General features: G+C 44.4%; 1 protein-coding gene across 5 annotated transcripts in view; it reads left to right on the top strand.

Annotated features, from left to right (window-relative positions):
- The window catches only part of dst (dystonin), a 413,393-nt gene that overhangs the window by 80,778 nt on the left and 309,092 nt on the right, over nt 1-23,523 (top strand). For 2 of the 5 annotated variants that reach the window (XM_039739118.1, XM_039739119.1), the window contains exons 2-4: nt 10,282-10,343; nt 18,609-18,698; nt 22,247-22,345. In XM_039739118.1, the coding sequence (XP_039595052.1) occupies nt 10,282-10,343; nt 18,609-18,698; nt 22,247-22,345 (251 nt within the window). The remainder of the gene's footprint in view (nt 1-10,281; nt 10,344-18,608; nt 18,699-22,246; nt 22,346-23,523) is intronic. The other 3 variants (XM_039739122.1, XM_039739127.1, XM_039739120.1) reach the window with 2 other exon arrangements.

Genomic DNA, 23,523 nt, shown 5'->3' with positions numbered 1-23,523 from the left:
GCCAGACAAGGGAAGGCAGTAGCGTTGAGTTTTATAAAAGGGAAACATGAAATTTCACATTTATACATAAAAATAAATGCTCTGATTCTCTCGTTTTTTGGTGGAGATTTCAGGCTTTACCTCTTTTTTCCTTTGGCAGCCGCACACTGAATCAGCCTATCTGGAAAAAAAAAATTTAGCTGAATAAAATGAAAAAAAAAATCAACTAACATTTTCCAAATGCTTACTCATATTCACTTGAGTCATGCTCTTTAAATAATAGTTGTATTATAGCAGCTTTTGGCCCAGCGTTTTTCATCACCTACAGTATACACTCACCAGCCATTTTATTAGGTACATCACCTTGTTAACGCAAATCTTTAATCAGCCAATCACAGGGCAGCCACTCATTTCGGCCTGTAGGCCTTGTCAAGACCACCAGCTGAAGTTCAAACCGAGCACCAGAATGGAAAGGAGAGGGGACTGAAGTGATTTTGAATGAGGCCTGGGTGTTGGTGCCAGACATATTTCGGAAACTGCTGGTCTACTTCAGTTTTCACACACACAACCATCTCTAGGGTTTACAGAGACTAGTCTGAAAAAGGGAAAATATCCAGTGGGTGAAAATGCCTTGTTGATGCCAGAGGTCAGAGGAGAATGGCCAGACTGGTTTGAGCTGATAGGTAATGGTAACTCAAATAAGCACTCGTTACAAGTGAGGTGTGCAGAAGAGCATCTCGGAACACACAACACGTCGAACCTTGAAGCAGGTGGGCTACAGCAGCAGGAGACCACACAGGGTGCCACTCCTGTCAGCTAAGAGCAGGCTCATCAAAACTGGACTTTAGAAGATTGGAAAAACATCACCTGGTCTGATGAGTCTCGAATTTCATTCAGATGGTGCGATCAATAACATGAAAGCAGGGATCCATCCTCCCTTGTATCAACAGTTCAGGCTGCTGCTGGTGGTATAATGGTGTGGTTGATATTTTCTTGGCACAGTTTGGATCCCTTAGTACCAGTTGAGCATCGTTTAAATGTCATATCCTACCTGAGTGTTGTTGCTGACGATGTCCATCCCTTTAAGACTGACATCTTCTGATGGCTACTCCCTGCAGGATAACGCACCATGTCACAAAGCTCAGATCATCTCCAGATGGTTTACTGAACATGACAATGAGCTCACTGGACTCAAATGGCCTCCACGGTCAGCAGATCTCAATCCAGTAGAGCACCTTTGGGATTTGCATCATGGATGTGCAGCTGGTAAATCTGCAGCAACTGCGTGATGCTATCATGTCAATATGAACCAAAATCCATGAGAAGTGTTTCCTGCACTTTCTTGAATCAATGCCATGAAGAATTACAGCAGTTCAGAATTCAAAAGGGGGTCCAACCTGATACTAGCAAGGTGTACGTAATAAAGTGACCGGTGAGTGTAAAGGCCAAATGTAGACCCTTAAAGGGCTTTTCTTCTTCTTGTGCCTTTCCCACGTATACCCAGCGAACTTACCGTATTTGTCATTTTTACTATTAATTTTAGATTAGCCTTTTGCACTTATCTCAGTTTAACTCTTTAACTCAACCCCAAATGCTCAACCTCGGAATTTGATGTAAAAATGGTCATACCCGAGCAGTATGAGGATAAATCAAAAAGTAAAGGCAGCTTGAAAAGTACAGACGTCAAAGTCATAACAGGGTCTGTGATGGTGAAACAGCGGAGGTGAGCCTTGAGGTGTGAGAGTGGAGTGCGGGACCCCATGGTTGCTTTTATGCGTTTGCCTACACGTCACTTCATTCATGTAGATTCAGCGCAGTGTTTGGTGCGACACAAATTCAAGTTTTGTTATTTTGGAAAGTTTTTGGAATTTTTTTTCTCTCTTGATCCACACTTGTTGGAATCCGTGGATGTGCCCTGGTAGATTTACGCTCTTGTGGTTAAGGTGTCCCTTTTTTATTGAGCCCGGTTTTACAACGTGGCCGGATGACGCAGCTCAATGTGACATTTCTCATATTGTATGGTGCTGTTCCGATGTCAGACTGATTCCGAAAAAAGGAGGAAATAGTTGAATAAATAGTGTCATAGGGCGGCATGGTGGCGCAGTGGTAGCGCTGCTGCCTCGCAGTTAAGACACCCGGGTTTGCTTCCTGGGGCCTCCCTGCGTGGAGTTTACATGGCTTCCAGTTTCCGGGTAGTCCAGTTTCCTCCCACAGTCCTAGGACATGCAGGTTAGGTGCACTGGCAATTTCAAAATTGTGTGTGTTTGGTGTGTGGGTGTGTGTCTGCACCCTGCGGTGGGCTGGAGTCCTGCCCGGGGTTTGTTTCCTGCCTTGCGCCCTGTGTTGGCTGGGATTGGCTCCAGCAGACCCCCTTGACCATGTAGTTAGGATATAGCGGGTTGGATAGTGGATGGATGGAATAGTGTCATAACTGTCACATGGACAGGGTACAGTGCCACATTTGACGACTTTCTCAGACAGATTTTCAGCCTTCATTTATATAATGGCAATGCGTCAGACAGTCGTGTAATCTGACATACCAAACGACTGAACTACAACTAACCCGTGACTCACTCCCGCAAGACCAAATAGGTTGTAGCAGTGGGCTGTGCTGCTTTCATTCTTGTGCCATTAAAATAGGCCTGACCTGTTGACGCATGGACTCCAGTGAGGCCTCCATGGATCAGACTTGTTTTTCTAGCAAATCCCAGAGACGTTCGATCGCATTGAGTTCCGCGGAATTTGGAGGCCGTCATCCTCTCAAACTCCTTGTCATGCTCCTTAAGCCATTCCTGAACAGTTTTTGCAGTGTGGCAGGGCACTTTATCCTGCCATCACAGAGCCCCGTTGTCATGAAGGGTTGTATGTGGCCTGCAACAATCTTTAGGTAGGGGGTACATGTCAAAGTAACATCCAAATGAATGCCAGGGCCCAAGGTTTCCTAACAGAACATTACCCGGATCATCACACTATACGGCCAGCTTGCCTTCTTCCCATAGTGCATCATTCTGCCATCACCCGCCCAGGTAAACGATGCACCCGCACCTGGCCAATCCACATCATCTAAAAGAAAATGTGATTCATTAGTACAGATCATCTTCTTCAATCGTTCTATGGTTCAGTTATGATGTTCACGTGCCCATTGTAGGTGGGCAGGGGTTGGCTTGGGCACTCTAACTGGTCTGCGGCCATGCAGCATCTGCATTGCATGGTGTGTTCTGATGCCTTCCTCTCATGACCAGCATGAAGTTTTTCATCAGTTTGTGCTCCAGTAGCTCTTCTGTGGGATCAGACCAGACGACCTATCCTTTGCTCGCCTCGTACATCAACGAGCCTTGGGTGCCCATGACCCTGTGGCCTGTTAACCTGTTGCCCTTCCTTGGCCCACTTTTGGTTGGCACTTACCACGGCATACCTGTAACATCCCAAGAAACCTGCCATTTTAGAGATGCTGTGACCCATCACAACTTGGTCCTCGTCAAAGTCGCTCAAATCCTGCTTTCCAGCACATGACCTTCTAGAACTGACGGTTCACTTGCAGCCAAATATACTGCTCAAAAAATGAAAAGGACCCCTTTTAAATGAGAGTACAGCATCAAGTCACTGAAACTTCTGGGCTGTTGATCTGGTCAGTTCAGTAGCAGAGGGGCTTGTTCATCAGTCTCAGCTGCTTTGGTGCACTAGAGGGGCAACACTGAGACGACCCCCAAAACAGGAATGAGTGGTTTAGCAGGTGGAGGGAGGCCACTGACATTTTTCCCTCCTTATCTGTTTTGTCACTCGTTTTGCATTTGGCTCCGGTCAGTGTCACTTTTGGTAGCGTGAGGCAATACCTGGACCCTACAGAGCTGCCACAGGTAGTCCAACTTCTCCATCAATACTTGCCATTGCCAGAAGGTTTGCTCTGTCTCCCAGCACAGTCTCAGGGCAAAGGAGGAGATTCCAAGAGACAGACAGGCAGTTCCTCTGGGAGAGCTGGACAGGGCCCCTCGTAGAAGGTCCTTAACCCATCAGCAGGACCCAATGGTATCTGCTCCTTTGGGCGAGGAGGAACAGGATGAGCACTGGCAGAGCCTACAAAATGACCTCCAGCATGCAGGCCACTGGTGTGAATGTCGCTGACCAAACAATCAGAAACAGACTTTATGAGGGTGGCCTGAGGGCCCGACGTACTCTAGTGGGCACCGTGGAGCTCGATTGGCATTTGCCATAGAATATCAGAATTGGCAGGTCCAATCACTGGTGGGCGCCCTGTGCTTTTCACAAATGGGAGCAGGTTCACCCTGAGCACATGTGACAGACATGAAATGGTCTGGAGAAGCCGTGGAGAGCGTTAGGCTGCCCGTAACATCGTTCAGCCTGACCAGTTTGGTGGTGGGTCAGTGATGGTCTGGGGAGGAAGGCATATCCATGGAGGGGCACACAGACCTCTACAGGCTAGACAACGGCACCGCAGGACTGCCATTAGGTATCGGGATGAAATCCTTGAACCCATTGGCAGACCATATGCTGGTGCAGTGGCTCCTAGTGCACAACAATGCCCTGCCTCATGTGGTGAGAGGATGAAGGCATTGATACCATTGACTGCCCCCCCATGCTCACTTGCCTGACCTCAATCCAATAGAACACCTCTAGGTGGGACATTATGTTTCGGTCCATCTGACACCTCAGACTGTCCAGGAGCTCAGTGATGCCCTGGTCCAGATCTGGGAGGAGATCCCGCAGGACACCATCTGTCTTCTCATTAGGACATTGTCAGGCATGCATACAAACTACTGAGTAAGATTTGGAGTTGCTGCAATGACGTCTCGGACAAATGGACGAGTCTGCCTGCCTGCCGCATCATTTTTTCCCTATAATTTTCAGGGTGTCCCTCTGTCGGTTGATGATTTTCATTTCCATCCTTTCGTTCCTCACACATCACCATATCAGTCCATGGCAGTAGAGAGAGCCAGCAGGATTTTTTTCCCATTGAGATCTGATGTGTTGTCAAAGTGGTCCTTTCAGTTTTTTGAGCAGTTTATACTCCACCACTGGACAGGTTCCATTGTAACAAGATCATCAACGTTCTTCACTTCATCTGCCAGGGGTTTGAATGTTCAGGCTAATGGGTGTGTATGTTATAACACTTGTCTGTCTACCACCAGCAGACATTTTCAGTTTCGTGCTGGTGCCGCTGACACTCGGCTCTATTGATCCATCAATTACGCAGAACACAAGGAGCAGTTTCCACTGCAATAGATGACTTCAGTGTTTGTCCATAAGATGTCTGGGATTTCTTTTCCGTTGGTGTCCTAGAAGGGAATGCATCATTAAAATTTAATCCACCGGCCTAGCACCACAAATGGAAGTGCGGAAATGTTGGCAATACCACCATCACAACGACCACCACGTTCATTTCGATTTACTCATGTTCACGCACAGTAAGTACTGTCAAGCCAAAGGTGCAGCTAATGGAGAAGAAGGTGAGGCTGCCTGTCTGACAAAGTCAATGGAGCATCTCATGTCGCGGATTAAAATTCCATTCAGTTTAAAGCGGCAAGAGGTGTCTTGCCTTCTGTTGGAGTTTGTTCAGTCTTTTTTTGTACCTTTGCACGCTCTTTTAGATTCCTGGCTTTAAAAAGTGGCCGTCAGAAAGATCAGGTGGGTCGCACTGCAAGCCCGCTGGTTGGTCTGTTCGGTTATTCTTGGACGAGAATTCCCCGTCTTTCAAATCGAGACCAGGTGGGGGTCTCCGTCTTTTTGGTAATAGTAAGGTGTCTGTATAAAGTAAAAGTGAAAGAATGCACGCAGTCAACCAAAGGCGTCTGCTGCACTTGAGGGATGGCTGTCATGGCAACCGGTAGCAAAATATAAACTGCTGTGTCTGCAATGCTAGGGCCCTGACCAGAAACACGTTGTGAAGTCATCGAGTTTGGGGCAAAGTGAATGCAGCATGCGGCCTCGTGTTTATGTGTTATGTTTCCTTGGAATGTTTTTGTTTTTTTGGATCATTCCCAAAGAAGGGTTGCATAGCCTGTCTGAGGGACGTGGGGCATGGAAGGTTGACATGCTGTGTAAAAGGTGCTATATAGCGCCCGACCCGGCATAGACTTATGCAGAGGCACGTGTAAAACAAATAGGCTTTTTATTTTTCTTTGCCCGTGGGCGCACGTCTTCCCGGTGTCCCACAGGCCCAACACAGTCCCAGAGCACTTTATACAGAGCTTAAACAACCCTTCCTGGCACCACCACTCCTCCCAGGCAACCTCGTCCTCTTCCTCCCGATTCTGGCTTAGAATAAAGGGAGGCTGGCCCGTTTTATAGCCCACCCGGAAGTGTTCCAGGTGCTTGACCAGCTGGTCCTGATTGCACCTCCGGGTGGGGCTGATAACTCCCCCATCCGGGTTGTTGGCTCTCGGCAGCACTCCCTAGCGGCCACCCCATCTCCCAACCAGGCTGTGGAGGACTCCATGTCCCATGGAGCCACGTGGGAGACTGGGAAACGAACAACGGCCAGGGAGGCTGCCACCAAGTGTCCCGGGGGAGGTATTGAGCTGTCCATGGTGGCTCCCCCGGAACATATGCAGCAGGGGCGTCCCGGCCGGGCATGGGACCCGGCTGTCCGTCACAGCTGCTAGATGCTTAGTAGATCAGTTTTATATTTTATGTGTTGTATGCTTTGTGAAACTGACAACTGAGAAGAATGCAAACAGAACAGGTGTTTTAAGGTTTAACCTTCATGCACAGTGAGCCTGGTCTGGGTGACAGACCGGCGCTGCAGAGCTGGTGGATGGCAGTGCCGTGTACTGCTGCCCACTTCTCTCTGCATCCTTCCCCTTATTACAAGTAGATGATTTTACTTCAAGCAGCATCAAACCATTTACAATATTCAATATACAACCATATCTCTTCAGATGTTTCATTCAGCGCATTTTCACTTTAGGATGGTACAGTGGTAGCATTGCTGCCTCGCAGTAAGGAGATCAATGTTTGTGTTGCGGGTCCTCCCTGCATTCAACCTTCATTCATTTCATTCATTCAGTTCCTCACATGAGTGAAGTTTGCATGTTCTCCCTGTGTCTGCGTGGGCTTCTTCCTTCTGTCCAAAGACATGCAGGTGACGTGGACTGGCAATGTTAAATTCATAAGAAAAGACATCACGTTAACACTATACAAAATTATAGACTGTTATACCTGCCTTGCACTCTCCACCTTGCATTTTTTAACTTGCATTGCGTTTTTATCACTCATTAATATTGTTTTTTATCAGTATGCTGCTGCTGGAGTATGTGAATTTCCCCTTGGGGATTAATAAAGTATCTATCTATCTATCTATCTATCTATCTATCTATCTATCTATCTATCTATCTATCTATCTATCTATCTATCTATTATATAGTGCCTTTCATATCTATCTATCTATCTATCTATCTATCTATCTATCTATCTATCTATCTATCTATCTATCTATTATATAGTGCCTTTCATATCTATCTATCTATCTATCTATCTATCTATCTGTCTGTCTGTCTGTCTGTCTGTCTGTCTGTCTGTTTCCACTTATTGGCCCTGTAAATACAGTAATAATTACAAATATAATACAGAATATTAAAGGTGATATAAATACCAAACTTAATTTTGCAACGTAAACAGAGAACCATTATATAATATATGCTATATTTAATACCTGTATATCTATATATTGTGACCACTGGGGGGAATTGCAGCACCCCACACCTCAGACACAACCACACAGATTCACATTCTGGTAAAAATAAAAGGTTTATTCGCACAAACTACCTTGTACAAAGGCATCGAAAGTGTCATAAACCAACACAATTCTTCTCCTTCTTTGTTCCTTTCTCCTTCCACTCCTCCAGGTGAACTTTGTCCTCTTCCACTCCAACTCAAACTCCAACTTGCTTGGATACGGTTGAGTGGGCTTTTTTAGCTTGAACCCAGGAGTACTTCCACTGCTAGGGCATAGCCCGATGGAAGCACTTCAGGGTCAAACGGAAGTCCCACAAAGTAGGCATTATGAATCCCATCAGCTCCCTCTGGCAACCCCATGGAACCCAACAGGATTTCCTCACTATGTGCCCCAATTAAGGTGAAACACGTGTCATGTATTACAAAGTATTTGGCAGGTACTATCATATATATATATGTATACTGTATATATAGAATAATTGAGTCCAGAACCTGGCAGGATTTCCTGGGAAAAGTCTACAGGGAATTGAAAAACAGTCAGTGCACCCGGCGCCCACAGGGTGGATGTATTATTACAATTATTTAAGCCCTTTAGCTGCCTCCTACTTACAGTATACGTGGGTAACAATACATATATATAGTGTGTCCACCAGGGTGTACTCCAGCTCCCCAAACACCCAAAACAACAGACACAAGCACAAGTCCAGCAAAACACAAGGCTTTTATTAAAGAGTGGGAAACGCCTTCCTTTTGTTTCCCGCCTGCAGCACAGTACACATTTATAATAAAAGCACACTGTTCTTTCTTCTCTCTGTGTCTCTCAATCATTCCACTTCCACTTCTCCTCAGGCAAGCTTTGTCCTCCCTGTCCCGACTCAGGCTCTTCGAATAGTCGCAGGCGGCTCCTTTTATGTGATTCCCAGAAGTACTTTCAGTGTCCTGAAGGTTTGACCTGGGAGCACTTCTGGGAAGAGTAGGTTAGAGATAATGAAAGTACTAAAATTCGAAAGTCTTAAACTGATATTAAAGATCGCATTAGTGCAATCAAATGGAAATTATTACTCTGTAAATAAAAGATTTGTTGTTTGGTGAAAGTGAAATCCACATACGCGAGCAACAGAGAGGCAAAGTGGCTGACGCATAGTGCAGGCTGGGGAGGCTGGCAAGCAAAGCAAGCAGGGGGCAAAGCTCCCTAGTGTGTGTGTGTGTATATATATATATATATATATATATATATATATATATATATATATAATGTATATACACACACATACAGACATATATGTATATATATATATACATATATTTGCATATAATATATAAATATGTATGTACATGTATATATTGTAGCTAGAAATCCACAAAGGGAGAGGATGAATCACAAATCTTAAAATAGTTTTTTATTCATAAATTTTCAACTCTTATCAGGAGTCATCATCAGAGGAAAATGATTAGACACACACACACACACACACACACACACACACGAGTCAATGGCAATATCTAGCAAATGAGGAAGGGGGTGTGGGTGTAAGGGAGGGGGATAATAAGGTGGGGTTTGGAAGGTGTTGGTCATCAAGTATTGTTTAATATGTGGATGTTCTCCTTTTTAAGCCCGCAAATGTCTGTTGATGGCGTCTTCATTTGATAGGCATGATTCATATACAGTATATCTATATATACCTGTATAAATAAAGAGACACAGAGTTTTTGGGGCAGTGTGACGAGCCCCATGTAATTGGTTGAAATGAAAATAATCATTGTGAGCACATCTTAACAGAAAGGAGTCAAGAAATGGAAAGACTCAAGATGGCTGCGTATCTGGTTTTCAATGACCCAGGAAGAATGGGGTGGGTGAATACATTTGTTTGGGGGATTCAAACAGAAGCAGTTAAGAATTTACATTATTAGTGTTTTTAATGCACATTTTGTGAGCTTTATTATTTTAAAGCTAATGTTTCTCATCCAGCATTATTTTGAATTTTTCTTGTTGTCTGTTCCGAGGATGCCATGTAATTTTGTTATCGTATTGTATGTGTATTAATAGTACCGTCATAGTGAGGATGTATGAGGTATTTTGCGCCTGGCCTCCAGCAGTGTTATTTAACACACCAGCCCTGGGTGATATGCCAACTTTTATTAAATGGTTCGGGTGACTTTGTTGAGGAATCTGCTCAGCAAATAGAAACGGTGATGTGGATTCTGTTGTTGTTCATGTGAAGCTGGGAGAGATGTGTGCTGTTGTACAAGAAGTGCCTTCACAGTTAGCATCGAGATCAGCCCACTGGCTATCGGTGGTCTCCATTTAGCTGAATGGTACAACTCGCTGTTTGTAATTCCAGCAGCCCACTGCCGGTGACGTCTCCTGGAGGATGTGTAGTGGTTGCGATGAGGGCCATGTATCAGCAGAAATAAAAACTAAATGTTCCAAGACTTTAGAAGGACAATGATAGTTGGATAATTGATAAATTAATAGATAATTAGTTGAGGTGAGTCTAATTCTACAAATGTTTGCTTTGTGATCAATTGAGATTTTCCTGTTTGTGCACTCAGTGTGGTTCAATGATAGGAGTATTCACGGTTTTTCCCTCTGTGTTTGTGTCTTTTCAGATGAGAGAGACAGGGTACAGAAGAAGACATTCACAAAATGGATCAACCAGCATCTCCTGAAGGTATAGTATGACAAATAAATGGGTAAATCTGTGAGATGGGGTAAACACGAGAGTCATTAGTCACTCCTGCCATTCAACCTGCCAGGCAGCCCCAGGTAGCAAGCAGCTGAGGAGGTAGACATCTAAATGGATGTGGTTTAGAATACCACACATGGCTCCCTGCGTGATGCCTCTCTTGCCGATTGAGTGCCAGTGTTTATCTGGAAGTGCTGCTGTCCATATGGCGCTTATATTGTTGAGCTGTACTTGATAGACTTAGAGATGACACACAATGTGGGTCTCAGCCATTAATAATGTCAAAGATGAATGTTTCGATTTCTGGTGACCCAACCCACTCAATGACATGTAGATGCCATGACATCTTGTCTGGGAAGAGGAACCATGCCTTAATTGGCCGGGAGGCCATATTTGATAGACTGCATAAGTGGAACTGCAACCTGGACAGGATGACTCTTGGTTCCCATCCTAGTCGGGATGGTCATATAATGGTTGGACTGGGGGAGACTGATGCCCAGGGACAGTTTAGCCCCCAAGGTGAAAGGTGGCAGTGCTACTCTGACTTGGCCCCAGTTTGGAATCCCACAAGGTTCCATGAGATATGTAGTTTGAAAGGGCAACCCTGGGTGCTAACCGAAAAAGGTTGTTCTACTTTGGGGATCTTCCGCATGACCTAGAAGTTCTTCTGCCATGCTGTGTCTTGACACTGGAAGTACTCCCGGGTCCAACATAAAAGGAACCATCTTGTCTCACTTCTGTGAGTCAGAGTCGGGAGGATAAGGACAACACACAGCGTGGAGGTGGAAGGAGACAGAAAGGCAATGGAGTTACTGGTTTATACAGTATGGACTGACCTAAAAGCCTGGAAAGATATTCTAATGGAATGAAAGAACTCTGTTTTAACTTGGAGTTGTGTCTGTGGAAGTTTTGTCTGGTGTTCTGGGCTCACTGGCACCCTCTAGAGTCCACAATGGCTTTTTTTAGACTTCTTTAGATGATTTCTGGCTCTCGGATTACCTTGAATTGTCGGCCATTGATAATGTTCCTTTTTCTGCTTGTCTGTGTTCTGTGACTTTGACTACCAGTTCCAGTTTAATGCTGACCTCCGCTTGGTGGAGTGGAGCTACAGATACCAGTAGAAGTTGATCTTATTACCTACAGGGACTCCTGTACCCTTCAAAGTAGGTTCTTTGCTCCTGTAGCCTACAGATAGCCCAAAATCACCCACGCACTCCTTGAAACAGGTGACAGTTAATGAAGCCCTTTCAAGTCTTTATAAATTTCTCCCCTGAGACTTTTTAGGTTTTCCAGTCATTCTTACAGTGTAGAACTCCAGCATCGCTTCCATTTTCTTCTTTTGTTTTGTTTGCAGATCATTTTGATTTTATCATCATGTTTTGGAAGCACCATAACGCCGAGTTCTCCTATAGTGGGTTCTGCCATTTTTGCAATGTCGTTTCTGTGATGCAATGACTTGTTGTTAGGGGGTGTGGTCTCAGAGGGCAGCTCCTGATGATGTCATTGGCGTGATGCGATCTGAACCAACACGGTATGTCACTCACTTTGTCCAAGTTTGTGGATACAATCAAAAACCTCGGCGAGTGCTTCCTCGTAGTTCTTTCTGATGTGAGTACCATAGTGGATTGATAGGCATCCCGAAGGGCATGGTGGACGATTCCTTTTCCTGACTAGGATGCCATAATAAAGGAAAATGGCTTTCCACCTAGGAGGGAACAGGCACCCTTACCCAATACAAGGCAAGGACTGGGGAGACAACAATGTTTGGAACCCTTTATCCCCCAGTATGCTAGATGGCAGCATTCTTGGGTTAGGATTCCCACACAGACACTGGCAGGGCATGCTGGGACCTGTATTCCAGTGAGATAGCCCTGTTGGGTTCCGTGGTGGCTACCAAGGATTAGTAATCCCTGCTTTTTGGGACTTCCTTTTGACCTGGAAGTGCTTCCAGCGGGCTACACTCTAACACTGGAAGTGCTGCTGGATCTTAGATAAAAGAAGCCATTTGACCTCATCTAAGTGAGTCAGAGTTGAGAGGCGGGGGACAGCACTTGTTTGGAGGAAGAGGCGTAGGATGGAGAAAGAGGAAAAATTTATACAGAGGATTCTAGAAGGCCTATAAAGATGGTGAATCACTGCATTTAAACCTGTGACTGTGTCTTTGTTAGCTGTGTCCCTTGCTTGGTAGTCAGTGACGCCCCCTGTCTGTCACACTGGTAATAACGCATTCTTGGCGAGGATCTCTTAAGACTTTGATTTTGTTTTCCCTAACCAGGAGATTTCTCAAAAGCATTCATAAGGTAGAACCTGTAACATTCTTTCATCTTAAGAGTGAATCTAAGAGTGAACCCTAGGAGAGGGATGACCACACTGCCATATTATGGTATTTTATGATGGCTGTGGTCTTACTCACGCCTGTAGGCTTTTTTTGTGTATTGACCCCCCTTCCTGTCCCTTGACTAAGATGCACACATTTTTTCTCCATGTGCAAAAGTAATGGCAGCATTTACTCAGGTGTGTTGCGTGGAAAGGACACAGCTGCAGAGCAGCTACCCACAAACACTTTAGAGGAGCTCCTCTGCAGCCAAAATCTATTGGCATGAGTGTGAGGCCACCAGCATGTCTCCAGAAGGATCCTGTCTTATGGAATTGTGGGGAGTGAAATCGGTACTACAGTTGTTATTTGGTATTGATACCAGCTTTCAGACCAAAGCAGTTTTCGCTGTAGAGTCCTGATCATGCGAAAGCAATAAGGGGTTCTTCCCTGTGTCGTCCTCATCATGTCGTAGCTCAAACATCCCAACATGATGCGCCAGTTGTGTCAGGCTTTGTTTTGATTGCCCCCGTGAAGTGTCAAAGCATGTATTTTTGTTCTGTGAAGTCTATATAACAGACGTTTTTCCACATCAGAGGAAAGCTGATGTTTATTATTCGAAGATCCTGAAATGCAGTTATGGTACTGTTTTCAAATTAGATTTTTTTGGTACTGATGTATCACACGACCCTCTTGCAGGTGGTGTTACCTTTGACCTTGGAATTAGTGCCTTGAGGTAGATCCGGCAGTGTGAATGTGCAAATAGACAGAGCACTAGGCAAATGAGAGCATGTGGAGCTGCATTTAGGGAGCTGTGGAAGATTGTAGAGCAGCGTTACTGGGTGGCCGAGGAAGGAGACAGCAGTTCTGTGCTTTCCACTCTAAAAAACTTTTAAATCTCCCCCAGAACCACAATTCAGTGCACTTCATATTTGGTAATTCTCAAATTCCATGTGAAACTGTTTCACTTATCACTATTTGACATTACACCAGTAGAAAATACTGTAGTACACTGCCATGCCTCAGCCTGGCACGAGAGAGCATAGATGAGTGTGAAGAACATGGAGGCTCTGTCCTCAGCTGCTATGCTTATGTCCATCTATTTATTTTTTCGGGACATTAGCCACTTGACAAACTGCTAAGGCAGGGAGAGGAAAAAAATTCCAGTTCAACGACTCCGTGCCATCTGCAGTAGTACCCTGTGGCTGACTTGGCTACTTGGAAATGACTCCGTTAGGCCTGCTCTAAAGGAGATCGGGTTAGTATAACGTCTGGGGCCTCAGCTTTGCTCCAAGTTCCTTTTTCTGAGACAGGCCCATTGCCTTAACTTGACTTGCTGTAATTAAAACGGAGTCAAGTTTCCACATGGATCAGACGCCGACAGAAATCGGCTTGGCACACGAGCACAGAGAGTTTTTTTTTTTTTTTAATGTTTGCACCTTTCATATGTTGACTAATACAAGGGCAATATTTCACATGCCATGTTGGCATCAGGATATTCTGGCTGTAAGCCGGCACGTTGACGGTGATTATAAGGAGTGGCAGGTGGGCTTAGTTTTAGGGTTAGCTTCGCCTCTGTTTATGTGCTTTTCGGTGAACCTTCTGTCAGTTAGAAGTAGCCGAGGGGGAACTCTTGTCTCTGATTGACTGCCATGGGTGAGATCACTGAAGGGCTGAGGAACATTCCAGCAGAAACGATACAAGCGCACGTCCCCCGGTAGTGAGTCAGTGACCACTTTTGTCTGTTTGGTTGCGTTAGTCACTTCAGATCGTCTACTTCAGATAGACAACTTTCAATTTTCAGGTGTTGTCAAATAGGTGGAGACATAAAGGGAGCCCAGCCAAGCCAAATTCCTCACCACAAAACAGCAAATGACTTTAAATTAATTGAGAATTTAGAGTTTTGATGGCTGTTTGAGCGCTGGGGTGTGGCGTGGACACAGACAGAATTGAATGGGCATTCTCAGACCCCTGACTGCAATGTCATTCAGCTTTGATGACTGAGAAAAATTGAAGAATGGAAAGGAAGACCAGATGAGTCCCTGTCATCTGTTGTTCAGCTCCGTCTGGAGTCTACTGCCTTTATCAATGTTATCTTTGTATCAGAACCCCCAGTGAGACCACTTCCCAAATTTTTAACACTCTGACCTTGTCCTCTTAGATCCTCAAAAGTTATGACTAGGAGTCCCAAAAAATGCAAGTCCTAAAAATACTACCAAAAATGTCCACAGCGTGGGGGATTTCCTCTAAATCCCTGGATGAGTTCTTGTCGGGCTGGGGTCTGTCTGATTTTCAGGTCTCAGTCGTTGATCTCCTCACTGTACCATTTTGAATTACATGACTGAAAATCACAGCCCATGTCATGTTTATGGTGCTTAAAATACAAATCTCTGCGGTTAATTATTTTTTAACATTCTGTTATTGTATGCAAAATACAAATCTCTGCCGTCTCTCGAGTCCGTTCCACCTGTTCTTCGATAACTTCGATAATTTCAAAAATAGTTTTTATCTACTGTATATCGGAGTCTAAAAGGGCCGCCTAAATCTTCAGATCTCTCTCCGTAATACGTAATATCTTTGGCAGAATCCATTTCATCAGCAGTAGTAAGCATTTTGCTAATTAATTCTTGTGCTATCGATTCACCAATCAGTAACTAGAGGGCTTGTTAGAGCCCACCCTCTCAACTTTGATGAGTGAAAGTGACAGTTTTTGTTTGCAGGAATGTTACGGACACAATTAAATGAATAAATAAGCAACAAAAAACATATTTTGTGACACATTTATTTATTTATGCTCTCATTTCATGGCATATTTATTTATTTAGGCTCTCATTTCATGACACATTTATTTATTTATGCTCACATTTCACAGTACTTTTATTTATTTACGCATTTATTTATTTAATTTTGTCCGAAATATTCCTCCATACAGGGGTTCCTGGAACGCGGCGTTTAGCACACCGGTGAGTACCGTGCTGTCAATCATCTGTCCAGAACCCGCCCATCTCTAGAGTGACATTGCTGGCCAGTATAACGAATCTTTCCCGTTTATTTGCTTTTTACATTCGATTATGGTACAATAAACATGAATCTGTGCCATTTATTTCTTTTTTACATTCCGTTATTATATATATATAATACAGATCTCTAACACTTTTGAAGCATTTTGTTATGGTATGTAAAATATGAATCTCTGCCGTTTATTGCTTATATTATATACCGTACATAAAACACGAATCTCTGCCGTTTATTTCTTTTTTTAAATAATCTGTTATGGTACATAAAGCACAAGAAATCAGACCGACGAGCTACTCTTCTATTTGTGAAGCTCAAAACTCGGGTGTTCCTTATTCCTTGTCGCTACGTTCTGCTAAATTGTACTTCCAGAAGATCAGTCATTGGTTGTCAGTTCTCCTGCGAATGCGCTGTCCACCACGTCGACTAACCTGTTAGATTTTATCGGAGCGAGTCACAGATGAGTCGGTCCCAGTCGTTGGGTATGTCACAGTTACGTGTTGCCTCCGCCACTGGTAAGATTATGTAAAAGTCGTCTAATGTGACGAGGACTTTAATGACTCTTGTAAGTCATTGACTTTATTTCAGGATCACGGATTTTTCCTGCACTCCCTTTTCTGCTATACAGGATTTACAAAATGTTACGTTATCAGTCCCCCTGCTTTCAATGTGCCTTCACTAACATGGATTTAAATGAAGATATATGAAGATGAGCTTGCTGTCTGATTCAGTGGTCTTGCACACGTGCAGTTCACCAATCACCTGTCGCTCCTGCTCTCTCTTCAGTGTTCTGCGTTGCTTCTGTGCAGATGAAAAACACACAAACTCTTTAAAAGACAAAGAAAAAAAAAAGCTGTATTAATGGCTGCATGGCTTTTCAGAGACCACCAAAGACATGATCTAATTGCCAATTCGGCTGGTGAGAATAAAAATACACTTGCACACTCAGTTGAAAAGCAGACTTCAGCAAACACAGCTCCTGCAGAATGACTGCCATGATCACGTGGCCCACCGTCTGTTCACTGGTGCTTTAGCAGAACATGTGCTTCTGCGCATGTGCAATATACATTGATTCTAAAATAAATATCTCTTAAATACGTATTTTAAATAAATAGATGAAATAAATTGAGTTAAAACAGACCCTACTAAAACGATTACTTGTCGTTTAAGCCATTAGGAGCAAACGTATCCAATGCCTTAATCCAATGCCTTTCCCATTTTAATCCTTTTGTTTTTGTCCAGCATGTTGTGATTGTAAGCTGAATGTGACTGGTATGTGCAACCTTAGAAAAAAATATTTTGGCTGATGGTGCCTAATACCATAAAAATGTTTTATTTAAAATAGCGACTGCCAAATACTGAAACAGACCTCGAGCGGACTGGAGAGCTCAAGAGTTCGTCGAGCAGATGGGGTGGCGTATTCCGAAAGGGCCAGCTGGAGGCTGCTTACTATCAACTAGGGCCGACTCAACCCACTCTTCTAAAAATCATTTCTACATAACTTTGCTAGAGTCGGAGGTGGATCTACCATCAGGGTATCCGGGGTGGGGCTGTGACGACAAGCGGCCTGTTCACCGCTCCACAATCCTTCCATTGCATGGCAAAATTAACAAGGGGGGGACCTCCCCTGCCGCTCGATGAAATGATTTCAGAACTGGAAAAGGGAGAGAGAGAGGTTAGCATGTGTGTCTCACCCTAAAATGTTCACCATTTTGATTCGTGTGAAGAGGCCTCTGACACGCTCCTGTAGTGCTTGTGTGGGTAGTATATTTTTGGAAGGGGGTCACTGAAGTCAAAAGGCATTGAATCTCCTTCAGGGTGGAGTGAAAAGAGTGTTGCCTCTTTCTGAACACTTTGGGCCTAGTCCTCTGCCTCCAGACTCTGACTTCCTGAGGTGAGGGGGACAAGTCTTTTTTAAGATGGAAGACCCTGGAAGTACTTCTGGTGCTTGACAAAGGTGTTGAGAAGGTTCTTCCGGGTCAGGAAGTGTCATAAAGTAGGGCTGGTCAATCCCTGCTGCTCCCCCTGGTGACATCCACTACACACTGGCAGAGCTGGCCCATGGGACTACAATTCCCAGCCTGCCCTGCATTCAGGAAAATGGGTAGCAGTGACTCAAGATGACTACCCTGTAAGTGTGTTGGGTGGGGAGTGTATACTCCATTCCTAGTGAGGGATCGATTCCCATTCTGGTCAGGGCACCAGTCCACTGCTGTCCTTTTAACTCCTTCCTGACAAGGGGCCACCTTTTCTCCCGGATGGGATGCCAGATAAACCCACATGGCACCAACAAGGTATATTTGTTCTTATTTGTCTGCTGCTGTTACTCTGACATTTTCTTTTGGGATTAATAGTCTCCATCTATGTATTAAATTCAACTTTTTGTGCCAACCCACCCAGTGTTTTTGGACTCTGATTAGGATTCACTGGTATTTGGTCCTCATTACTAGATATCCTGTTCCTGCTAGTCCTAAGTAAAAGGGCATGGGTCGTCACACGGGTATTAAACGGAGTGTACCCAGTGTCCACACTGATAAGCAATGACACCTTCCTGATGCAAAATTCAGATCTTCTTCTACTTACTGTACATGGTTGCTGTATGATGATCAAACGTTTACACTTGTGTTACTTGTGGTCTCAGTCTGCTTCTAACCACCTCCAAATGTGGTCTGAGTGGTCTGATCACAAGTGCTCTGGCACCTGGTTTTATAAACATGGTAAAGTGCTATCTGATTGTGAACGGATCACCGCATAGCAATGGCGATTGTGAAGGGGCCCTGTGTGGGCCCCCTGCTCTATGAGAGGCCCTTCTCACACTTTCACAGTATTCACAATTATAAAGTAAGTAGAAACATCATTTGTGTGTGTGACGCACTCCAAAGAAGAACTGTCAGTAGTAATGTGTGCCATTCATCTTGTAGGTACGGAAGCATGTCAACGACTTGTACGAAGACCTCCGTGATGGACATAACCTGATCTCCCTTTTGGAAGTCCTTTCAGGAGAGACTTTGGTGAGCTATGAAAAACTGTTTGCTGCTGCTTCTGTGTGGTGGTGTATTTGTCTCTTTCCCATCCCCCACTCCCCCAATGTAACCCACCATTTGTGGTTGTGTTTATCAGACCATTAAATACAACCACAAGTATCCTGTACTAACCTTTGTACACTGCTTTCATTTCCATGGTAACAAACCCCCCCACGTATCCCAAAGTCGAACGTCATAGGAGTCATCCTATGAAGTGATCTTCAGATGTCTTATATGCATTTTGTCTTCACCTTATAAGTTAACTTCTTACCAAGTACAGGGCTACAGCTGACTGAGAAAGTCTGCAGACCCCATCGCTTTCTGCACACTTATGTATGCTAGATTTTATATTATAAGCACGCATTTCCCATTGTCGTCTGTAAAAAGCCAAATTTCCCCCTAGGGATTCTAAGATCTATCTATCTATCTATCTAATCCTGCCAACTATATCTATCTATCTATCTATCTATCTATCTATCTATCTATCTATCTATCTATCTATAACCCATAATGTCAAAGTGAAAAACATGTTCAGAAAGGTTTAAAAATTATTAAAAACTGAAATTTCTCATCTTTATAAAAGTATTCCGTGGTTGGTGGCAATTACAGCTTTGAATCTTCTGAAGTGAGTCTCTACAAGCTTTGCACACCTGTTTTTTTGGGAAGTTTATCCATTTCTACCTGTCAGATCCTCTCAGGCTCCATTAGATGAGATGGGATGTGCCTGTAAATGGCCATCTTCAGGTCTCTCCACACGTGATCTATTGGGACCACTCAAGGACCCTCAGAGACTTGTCCCAAAGCCACTCCAGCATTGTATCACCAAAGCATACGGGTCATTGTCATGCTGCAAAGTGAACCATTGCTTCAGTCTGAGTGGCCTGCTCTCTTCACAAGCCTCTTGAACCTGGAACCATTGAAATGAGCCAAGATGAGCCAGGCAAATGATGACACAAAGTACAGGTCTGCATAGATGCTGAGTAGAAGCTCAGACCTGATCAGTCAGAATGACTGCACTGTTGAGGTGACGTGTTGTTAAAGCTTTCATTGATGGAGGTCTTTGGAACAGATGATGGATACCCTGAGTGAGTTGGATTTGGCTTTGCAGCCCTTTTCCTTACCCTGGACTTCACTTCATTGGAAGTGGAACATCCATCCAAGGGGGTCTACTGGAGCCAATCCCAGCCAAGACAGGGCACAAGGAAGGAACCAATCCTGGGCATGGTGCCAACCCACCGCAGGACACACACAAACACACCAAGCACACACTAGGGCCAATTTAGAATCGCCAATCCACCTAACCTGCATGTCTTTGGATTGTGGGAGGAAACCGGGGCGTCCGGAGGAAACCCACGCAGACACGGGGAGAACATGCAAACTCCATGCAGGAGGACCCGGGAAGCGAACCCGGGTCTCCTAACTGCGAGGCAGCAGCGCTACCACTGCGCCACCGTGCCGCCCTAAATGGAACATATAATTGAATTTAATTTATAGATTAGATTATATAAACTTTATCAATCCCATAAGGAAACTCAAAATACATACACAGCAGTAGAAAAATAAAAAACAAGAATCACAGAACCAATAATACAGCCAATCAATAAATCAATCAATGAATCAATCAATCAATAAAAATAAACTTAATGAGCACATCAAGTGGGGGCATTAAATTAATAATAATTCTTTCCATTTATATATATATAGCACATTTCTCACTGCTCAGAGCACTTTATTGAGTGGGGAGCCACTTCAACCACCACTTATGTGTAGAACCCACCTGGGTAATGTGATGGCAGCCATTTTGGTGCCAGTACATTCACCACACATGAGCTATTATGTGGTAAAGTGTTGAGAGAAATAACCAATCAGAGACAGGGGATGATTAATAATAATAATAATAACAATAATAATAATAATTCTCACTACTCAAAGCGCTCAGCAATTGCAGGTTAAGGGCCTTTCTCAAGGGCCCAACAGAGCAGAGTCCATATTGGCATTTACAGGATTTGGATTAGGGGGCCTGAATAACCAGGCTGTGGTGGGCAGTTTAGCCAGGACATTGGGATACACTCTTTATGACGGATGTTTAGGGATCTTTTACAAGAGAGTCAGGACTTCAATTTTACATCTAATCTGAAGCATGGCTTCATATTTACAGCACAGTGTCCTTGTCACTGCACTGAGGCATTGGGATCTACACATGGACCACAGCGCTCCTGCTGGCCTCACTAACACCTCTTCCAGCAGCAACCCAAGCTTTTGCTAGATGGTCTCCCATCCATGAACTTGCTGGGCCTGAGCAGGCTTAGTGTCAGGTGGATGACCTCTTCTGAAGTGCATGTGGTATGCTTGCGGGATAGCAGTGGTGCTTCTTAGTACTCTGTGGTGGAATGAACCTGTGGCTTAAAATGCTCCAGGACATAGTGCCTCCTAGAGGGGGTCTTTATGATGGCACCCAATTTTGCCCCTGTCCTCTTTACCACAACAGCTTCCAGTGTGTCCAGGGTTTGCCCTGTGATGGAGCAGACTTCCCTGATAGGTTTGTTCAGGCATTGTGCTTCTCCAGGAGAACCCAGCATAGAGCACCACACTGGCTACTATGGAGTGATAGAACCTTTCCAACAATTTTCTGCATACATCTGAAGACCTGAGCGTACTTACCAAGTCCACTCTGCTCTGGCCCATCTTGTCCAGTGCCACTGTGTTGTCAGATCAATCCAGTTCGCTGGTGCTTCCACTTTCACGTCCTCCTACTGGACGGTGACTGGTCTCAGAGGTTCTTGGCATGTTGTAAGCCCACCACCAGCTCTTTTGTCTTTCTGATGTCGAGTTGCAGGTGGTTCTTCCTGCACCACAACCTTCCTGTACTCAGACTCATCTCTATTATTAATGCAGCCTGTGATGGACGAGTCATCTGAGAACTTCTGTAGATGGCAAGCACTGGCATTGTACTGCAAGTCCGCTATGTAGAGGGGTCCACCGGAAGGGGGAACGGGACAGTACAGCCCGAGGTGCTCCTGTATTACACACCACCATTTCTGACACACAGTCCCTCAGCCTTACAAACTGGTGTCTGTTGGAAGAGCAATTGGAGACTTGATGGAAAACCAAACTTTGAGGACTGAGGGGCTTAGCATCTTGTTTGCTCTTCTTTAAAATTAGAAATGCTCCATTGAGTCCTCCAGATTAATAAAATGTCTCCAATTGACATTTCAAGAATCTGAAAGATGAACGGCAGACGATGTGCCATTTGTGTCTCCCCCCAACCTCCTATGCTGTCTTGACTTAGATTTCCCACCAAGACCCCCAATCCTTCTTACAGTCATATATGAGCCCCCTCTGTGCTTGTGCCTGACCCATTTGTCTTCTGCCATCTCGTCCTTTGTGTTCATTGCTCTTCTTTTTGTTTCCTCATGTTTATTCAAACTGTTATTTTTATTTATTTTTTATTCTTTGGCTTCATGCTTTCTCTTTTCATTTGTTGTCCTGTCTTGTGCTTCTCCTGAACTTTCTCTTGTCTCTGATATGTTGATAAGCCAAGGGAGCGCGATTTTCTGAAGACGCTGCGGTTGGTGAGTGCAGCTGACGCATGTGCCTTTGAGCAGCATGAGGATGAGCAGGATGATGATAAGGGGGTAGGTGTGAAACCCCCCTGGCAAAATACTAATCCACTTACTACACGAGTGTGCACAAAATACGGGTGGGTGGGGGACTGAGCTGTCCACTTGTCACTTTCACTCCAGTTGAAACCAGTAGGTCCAGACAAAACTGCTGTGCTCATGGCTGCTTGCTTTGCTTCTTTATGAATCGAGAAGATACTGGTCTGCCTCCATCAGGTGGGTTTTCTGCTTTGTGATGTTAAAAAAAAATAATAATTAAATTCTTGGCAGATTACGATTTTTGACTGCCTAAGTGCTGTAAACAAGGAGTCATAAAGTGAAAACCACCTGGGTGGATGTTTTTGCTGGGTGTTTTTTTTTTCTGTTGACATCTTAAAGCATGTGAATTTAGAGGAGGTATCGGGGCAGCATTTTAATGTTTTTGACATTTTATATTAACTGTGTGGTCACATGAGAACAGATTCCTGTTCAAATCCCTTCCCTTGTTAACACACTCAATTGTGTTGTTATGATTTACAAGACTCATGAACCTCAAAAAGCATGTGTGGTGGGTGCAGGAAGACAGGATGGACAACAGTAAAAGTTGGTGCTGTTTTTTAATAAACAGAAAGTTACAAAAATGAAACAAAATAAAATCTCCACTTGAACTTAACACAACAGGCTATACTTAGGCTGCTCCCGGCACTGAAAGGGTCAGTCATCTGGGAGCTCCGTCCGGCCAGTTTGCTATCAGGAAAACAACTTCTTCTGGGCAACCGGGCTTCTTATGGCGGCACATTCCAGAAGGGGCGGAGCTAAGCACCCTCATTGGAGGGTTTCTCAGAGCTGCAGGGAGAGAAGGAGAAGAGAGCATCAATGGCAGTGTCACCTCTCAAACTGGCAGGTTATCACATACCTTGTTCAAGCCCAAGAGGACGTCCTTTGACGTGTATGTGTGACACACAACTGAGTTTAAAATGTCAGGCATGCACCCCTACATTGACCGAAAAACACAAAGTAGTCCTCACCAGCACAAACTAATCCTGACTCCCAAAACTCAAGAAGCGAGCTTTTGTTTTCCACACATGCAAAAAGAGGCCCAACTCTCAAAAGGGAGAGGTGAACTGTAAAACCTCTGGCCCGAATAACAATTCATCTTTTCTCAATAGTTAAAGAGGAAACAAAATCAGAGCAAAAGTATCAAATGTTAAGCC

Source organism: Polypterus senegalus, chromosome 16, assembly GCF_016835505.1.
Source record: "Polypterus senegalus isolate Bchr_013 chromosome 16, ASM1683550v1, whole genome shotgun sequence".
NCBI lineage: Eukaryota > Metazoa > Chordata > Cladistia > Polypteriformes > Polypteridae > Polypterus > Polypterus senegalus.
This window is presented reverse-complemented; position numbering and strand designations above follow the sequence as displayed.